The sequence below is a fragment of the Penaeus monodon genome, chromosome 38, assembly GCF_015228065.2.
Source record: "Penaeus monodon isolate SGIC_2016 chromosome 38, NSTDA_Pmon_1, whole genome shotgun sequence".
In the NCBI taxonomy this organism is placed as follows: domain Eukaryota; kingdom Metazoa; phylum Arthropoda; class Malacostraca; order Decapoda; family Penaeidae; genus Penaeus; species Penaeus monodon.
The window spans coordinates 18,258,576-18,266,075 of record NC_051423.1 but is presented as its reverse complement, the minus strand read 5'-3'; the positions used below and the strand labels follow the sequence as shown (position 1 = coordinate 18,266,075).

General features: G+C 32.2%; 1 protein-coding gene across 1 annotated transcript in view; it reads left to right on the top strand.

The window, feature by feature from the left end:
• LOC119597043 (transcription factor CP2-like protein 1) overlaps nucleotides 1–7,500 on the top strand; it is a gene marked incomplete in the record, with an annotated part of 37,749 nt that overhangs the window by 11,235 nt on the left and 19,014 nt on the right. The window contains 9 exon segments of the mRNA XM_037946478.1: nucleotides 1–175; nucleotides 1,351–1,473; nucleotides 1,685–1,808; nucleotides 1,992–2,102; nucleotides 2,408–2,479; nucleotides 2,995–3,069; nucleotides 3,409–3,519; nucleotides 5,791–5,888; nucleotides 6,954–7,035. The exon segment at nucleotides 1–175 is cut by the window's left edge and continues 71 nt beyond it. Coding sequence (XP_037802406.1) covers nucleotides 1–175; nucleotides 1,351–1,473; nucleotides 1,685–1,808; nucleotides 1,992–2,102; nucleotides 2,408–2,479; nucleotides 2,995–3,069; nucleotides 3,409–3,519; nucleotides 5,791–5,888; nucleotides 6,954–7,035 — 971 coding nt within the window.

The following is a 7,500-nucleotide window of genomic DNA, read 5'->3' as shown; positions in this document are numbered from 1 at the left end:
CCCCTGGCATAACGCAGGGAACCACCTCTCACGTGACATCTCATGGTGCATCATCATCCGCATGCCTCCAAACTTGCCATCACTCACAGCAATCAACCGTCCAGAATAACACTACAGATTCTACCCAGGAGTCTGTTACTCTCTCCAATCATGGAATGTCATATGAAGATAATAGGTAAGGAACAGTTCTTGCTCTAGGTACCTTACAAGGTTTTTGACAATTCATTTTGGAATGCAGGGGTCCTCTGTTATTTGTTGTTGATTTGGACCAGAAAGCAAATATGATACACAATATCCAATAGGAATGCATTACAAAAGATTGTAATGTGGACCAGAACCATTATATTCACCAGTTTGCTCAAGTATATAGTTTGTTTATATATTCTTTAAATAACATCAAAATGTGTAATATCCACATTTTTATGAAAGTAAGATTAAGTGGAAAGAGAATTGCAAAAGTTGGATATTGTGAAACATGGTGTAATTATTTCATACAACACACTAGTTCAGAAGGATCAATACTGACTCAGACTGCCGGTGCTTTGTATAGGTGCATGGTAGGGAATCATCAGCTTTTATGTCATCCATCTTGTCTTTATTTATGACCAGGTTTCTTATGATGTAATCAATATTGGGCAAAGTTGATTGATAAGGATTGTCATACATTCCGTGTTTAATATGACGCCATTTAGAAAATTAATTAAGGGCAGTCTTTTTCTTTTTAAATTCCTTTGCTTTTAAAGCCTCCGAGTCCTGAGTGTGTGTGTTTATAATGCTAACTGCTGTAGAGAATAATTTTTAAATAATTTGATATTTTTCAAAAATTGATCAAAAATTCAAATAGGATTGAAGATCAGGATTGTCAACTGCATTGCGTGAGATAAATAACGCATAGAATAATAGGATCCTATCTCTTTTTATTTTGTTTTAAGACTATTAGTTTGATTTTATATGCTATATATATTGTAGAGAATAATTGTAAATATATTGATATTTTATAAATGATATAAATTCATATTATTTTAACTAATAATATATTTTAATATATATATGATAATATATAGATATTATATTATATATATATGATATATATATATATATATTATATAGTATATATATGTATATAATATGAGAGAGATAGAAGAAGAGAGAAGAGAGAGAGAGAGAGAGGAGAGATAGATAGATAGATAGATAGATAGATAGATAGATAGATAGAGAGAGATATTTTTTTTTTTTTTTTTTTTTCATCCTTTTCTACTTTTTTTTTTTCTTGAATTAATGTTAGTGGTGTATGTGAAATATCATTTAATGCAAATTATATATGAAATATTAATTACACTTTTTTTTCAGATTTCAATATATTTTGGGTGCTGCAACATCAGTAGCTACAAAAGTGAATGAAGAAAGCTTATCGTACCTGAATCAAGGCCAGTCTTATGAAATCAAAGTAAAGAAATTAGGGGATCTCACAAGGTAATACTGTTGATTTTAATACTTCTGGTTTTGTGATATTTATATTGACATGAAGAAACTGCATCTATTTTGTTTTGCAGGCATTGTGCATGTGTCTGATAAGGGAAGGGTGCAGATGTATGAATAGTTTTGATATTTTACTTACAATGTCTTCAGTTTATTCCGTATGGGAAGTGCTTTCGGTCCTAAATGTATTTGTTTTCAATTTCAGATGTAAAGGAAAGTTTTATCACACCATAATACGTGTCTGTTTTCATGAGCGGCACTTGCAGTACATGGAGAAAGAACAGCTGGAAAGCTGGAGACACATGCGACCTGGAGAGAGAATACTGGAGGTAGATATGTGATTGAACCACAAGAGATTGTGAATGATTATATGTGTATATATGTAGAAATTTGTATCTGCTTTTTAAGCTTGTTTATGAAGTACAGGTATATTTTATGTCTCGCATGTTTTGGCTTACAGATTAGTAACATGGTTGAATAGTTGAATATTTACATATGTATATAATTTTCAGGTTGATATTCCATTGTCTTATGGTATATGTGACGTTGCACAAGATCCCAAATCATTAAACATGTGTGAATTTGATTGGGATCCAACGAAAGAAGTGGGAGTGTATATAAAGGTAGTTATTGAAAAATCTTATAGTTTATAGTTATTTCAAGTTAGTTGCAGGTAATTGATAGATAGAAAGGCCAAAGAATAAAGGTTACAAGTACTACTGAGTTCTTGCTATAAGAATTAGGCAATGCTTGCCAACCATTATATCAATGTATCAGCAGTCGAAAGGGTGCCAGATTGTAAAATGTTTTATTCAACTTTCTGAGAACTAGTATGTATAGATAGATTTGGATTTAAATATTAGTTAAGTTATTGCAAAGATGAAAAAATAATGTATGTTTAATATTTATTTATTTGTGATATTTTCAGGTCAACTGTATCAGCACAGAGTTTACTCCCAAAAAGCATGGTGGAGAAAAGGGAGTTCCATTTAGAATTCAGGTAAACAATACCTATTGCTAAAATTTCATGGCTGTTATGTTATTGTTTCTTATAGCACTTCCTTTTTGCATAAAGGTTTGAATGATTTCATTGTAAAGGAGTACAGTATTAACTCAGCATGGGATGTATAGCTTGCCATGCTGGGAATGGTCATCTCAGTGTGTATTATGCCAAAAGTATTTCAGTCTAGTCACAGTGTATAGATCTTCTGTTATTTTGAACTTTGCACAGAGGATGCTTTTCGAGGAATTCATTGCATAAAAAGCACAAAGTCCTCATATCATTTTACATGTTCTAAGCAAAGCCACAAACCAGGATTTTATTGGTGCATATATGGTATGAAATAATTTTCCCGTACATGACATGCTACCATGTTTATGGGCATCCCAGACTTTAGGCTGTATCGTGTTTTAGCTGGCCTGGATTAGGTTATATGAGGGATAGACGTTTCTTTAAAAAGAAAATTGATAATCATTATACAGATCAACATTATACTTCTCCCCTACTTCTCATAGGTGGAGACCTATTCTAAAACCGAGTGTGGACAAGAACAGCTTCATGTCTGTGCCTGCCAGATCAAGGTGTTCAAGGTAAGCTATTATATTTTCTTCCAGTATTGAAAATGATAGATTATTGCTGATAGTTTTTGTATAGATGAAATTCATGTTTATTGGTGACATTTGGAGGTGGAAACCTGGAATCAAAGTATTAAATGGAAACATTCCTATAAGAGGGAACTACAAAGTTATTCATGTGTCTAGTATAGATAGCTATAGTTGTAGGGAGGGGGATGGAGTTAGATTGAGTGGGTGAGTGAGTAGAGTTAATGATTTAAGTGAGTGAGTGAGTGAGCAAAGTAAGTGTTTTATATTTATATATGTAGTCCAATGTATTGTTTGTAGAATCTAAAACCTTGTTTTTCTCTACAGTTGAAAGGTGCTGATAGAAAGCATAAGCAAGATAGAGAGAAGATATCAAAGAGACCACATTATGAACAAGAGAAGTATCAGCCCTCTTGTGAATGTACTATCCTAACAGAGGTAAGTGTGAGTGGTAACGATTGGAAGTTGAGTTGAGAGCTATTGACCGATGTGTTTGGTCTGTTTACTGCCGGGTCATGTGATATGGTGTCATAGCAAACTGCTTGGTCAGTGGGGCAAGCTTGTACGTGCTGAGACACGCCAAAACGCGTGGAGCAGAATGTTTGGCTTCATGTAGTGGACTACCGCACCCACTGTCTGGCAGTTGCCAGAAATCACCAGAGTTTAATTACTCTCAGGGATTTCTGCTACCCGGGAAAAAGGGGTTAAGATATAATGTTATGCCTGCTAATTAAAATTGCCTTATGTTTAGTAACAGAATTCTATTAGAAATACTCATTTTCTTACATGCTCTATTTTTTTATCCTGAATATAGAGTATCTAGACAAAAACAATTTACACATTATTCTATAAAAGAAAAAGAAAAAAAAAAAAATTGTGTGTGTGTGTGTGTGTGTGTGTGTGTGTGTGTGTGTGTGTGTGTGTGGTGTGTGTGGTGTGTGTGTGTGGTGTGTAGCTGCATATATATATATATATATAATATTATATAGTATATATATAATATATATAGTCTATATATATTATATATTATATAATATATATATATTATATATTATATATATATATAATATATATTATATAGATAATTATATATTATTATATTATATATATATATATATATAATATATTATTATATATATATATAGTATATATATATATATTATATAATATATTGTATTATATATATATATATATACTTATATAATAATATTATATATATATAATATAGATATATATATATATATATATATATCTATATATTAGATATATAATATATATATTATATTATATATATATATATATTTATAGACTATATATATATATATATTATATATATATATATTTATATATATATATTATATTATATATTTTATATATATATATTTATATATATATAATGTATATATATACTATATATATATATATATATATATATATATATAAATATATATATATATATAATATAATATATTTATATATATATATATATATATATATATATATATATATATAATATATAGATATATATAACTATTATTATATATATATATATTCTATATATAATATATATATATATATATAATAATATATATACTATATATATATATACCGATATATATATTATCTATATATATATCTATACTTATATATATATTATATATATATATATATATTATATAATATATTATATTATTTATATTATGTATTATATATATTTATATATATATGTATATAATATATCTATATATATATAATATATATATATATTATGATAATATAATAATATATAATATTAACATATATATGCTATATTATATTATAATATTATATATATTATATATAGAAATTATAAATAATATGTATGCTATACATATATAGATATATATCAATATAGATTATAATATGTGGGTGATATATTTATTATTCGATATATATATACTCTATGACATATGACATTATAATACATATATAAATACATCAACTAATGTCCATATATAATATAATAAATATATTATTATATTAATAGATAAAATATATTATAATCTATCCATATCAATAAATCATCAATATATAGATACTTATAATATTTAATATCATATCATATCATTAATAATGGAATCAGTATATTATAATGAATTTATGAGCTAATGTAGTGATAATTATATCAAAATAATTCATAATAAACAACAAACAAACAACACACAATCCTCACCTACCACACACACTAGCAAACAATGACACAACCACATATATAATCACTATACTGATTTAAATATTTTATCAATTTAAAAGCATCAGTAAGGGAATCTGTCGTTGAGCTTGATGAGCCTAAGTTGTCTTGATTATATGCAATCCTATACATTTCTTATATATGTGCAATATAGAATTTTGCAGGTATTTGATATCTATTTCCTGCAGCAAGAAATGCATAAGGAATTGCTTAGCTTATAGTTATATTGAATAGTAGTATATTTATGATAACATATGTCTGTACCCATAATTTTAAAATTCGAGGCATTAGGCTAATGTGACTCATTAGACTGGATACATTTGGTATTCACATAACACTGTTCAATACAGTAGAGTCTTACATAACACTCTAAGATCCTTTAAAAGTTATTATACAGGTCCTAGTTCAAAAAATTGATACAATATTACGATAGCTTGATTTTCATTTATATAGCCTAACTCGCTATCTTATTTGTGCAGCTATCTCCAGTGGCTGTCTATGTACCTGCTGCCGAATCCTCCTCCTCAACTCCTGGCTCAAACGCAGGTCTAAGAACACAGAGTCCAGCATCTGTATTGTAAGTTCATTATTGCCTTATCACCAGAAAACTTATTAATTATTTCACTCTCTCTCTCTCTCTCTCTCTCTCTCTCTCTCCCTCTCTCTCTCTCTCTCTCCTCTCTCTCTCTCTCTCCTCTCTCTCTCTCTCTCTCTCTCTCGCCCTCTACCTCTCCCTCTCCCTCTCCCTCCCTCACTCCCTCCCTCCCTCCCTCCCTCCCTCCCTCCCTCCCTCCCTCCCTCCCTCCCTCCCTCCCTCCCTCCCTTTTTTTTTTTTTCTTTCCCTTCACTTTTCCTTTCTGCTCTTTCTCTTTTCTTTGCTTCTCTTCTCTTTTGTTCTCTCCTCATCTCTCCACTCTTGTCCTGCCCTTCACACTCTCCCTCTCTTTTTCTCTCTCTCTTCTCTCTTACTTGTTCCCACACTCTCTCTTCTCTCTCTCTCTCCTCCCCCTCCCCCTCCCCCTCCCCCTCCCCCTCCTCCTCCTCCTCCTCCTCCTCCTGTTCCTCCTCCTCCTGTTCCTCCTCCTCCTCCTCCTCCTCCTCCTCCATCTCCTCATCCTCCTCATCCTCCTGCTCCTCCTCCTCCTCCTCCTCCTCCTCCTCCTCCTCCTCCTCCTCCTCCTCCTCCTCCTCCTCCTCCTCCTCCTCCTCCTCCTCTTCCTCCTCCTCCTCCTCCTCCTCCTCCTCCTCCTCCTCCTCCTCCTCCTCCTGTTCCTCCTCCTCCTGTTCCTCCTCCTCCTCCTCCTCCTCCTCTCCTCCTCCTCCTCCTCCTCCTCCTCCTCCTCCTCTTCCTCTTCCTCTTCCTCTTCCTCTTCCTCCTCATCCTCTTCCTCCTCATCCTCTGCATCCTCCTCTCCCCATTCCCCTCCTTACCTCCCTCCCCCTCCCACTGTTATTCACCAACCTTCCTTTTACACACTTGCTCTCCCTCCTCCTCCTTTTGGGCTTCTTCCCTCTCCCGTTTTCCTTGTTCTTAAACAGTCCAGTCATTAGATTTTTCTTTGTTGATTTTTATTGTTATTTTACTGTATTTGCTAATGTGTCCTTTGTATATGTCTCTGATATGCTTTGTTGTATTTTTCAGAAAAAATGAATCAGGTGGCATAGATCAAACAAAATTAGAAAATGGTGTTCCAACAGACCAAGAAGAAGACCAAGAAAATCCGGTAAGGAAGAGATTTCCAATTACAAGTGACGTGTCTTTCAAGGGGAAAATTAAAAACCGCAAAGTAAATATGACACCGGAATTCTTTTTTTTTTTTTCTCTTGTCGCGTGTCGTGATACATATTTGTTTATGTGTATTTAGTGTTGCTGGATGTGGATAACATTAGTAACTTGAGAATATCTAGTTCAGCAAGTTCCATTTTCCAAAAAAAGCATTCATGATGACAGCACATAGGTTGGGCATGCCACTCCTTGAGATGATAATGGCATAAGTTAAAGTATTTTCCTGATGAAGAAATGCAATGCTTTCCACATCATATGATTTTTTTGGGGAAACGTAAGACTGAAGAAAAGTAGTTCTTAACTGTAGCTTCTTTTGTTGTTTTGCATGCAGCTCCATAGCCCATAAACAAGAGCTTGTGCTGTCATATTCTTTTTAAAGAAAATATGCTGCCTGTGTCAGCAT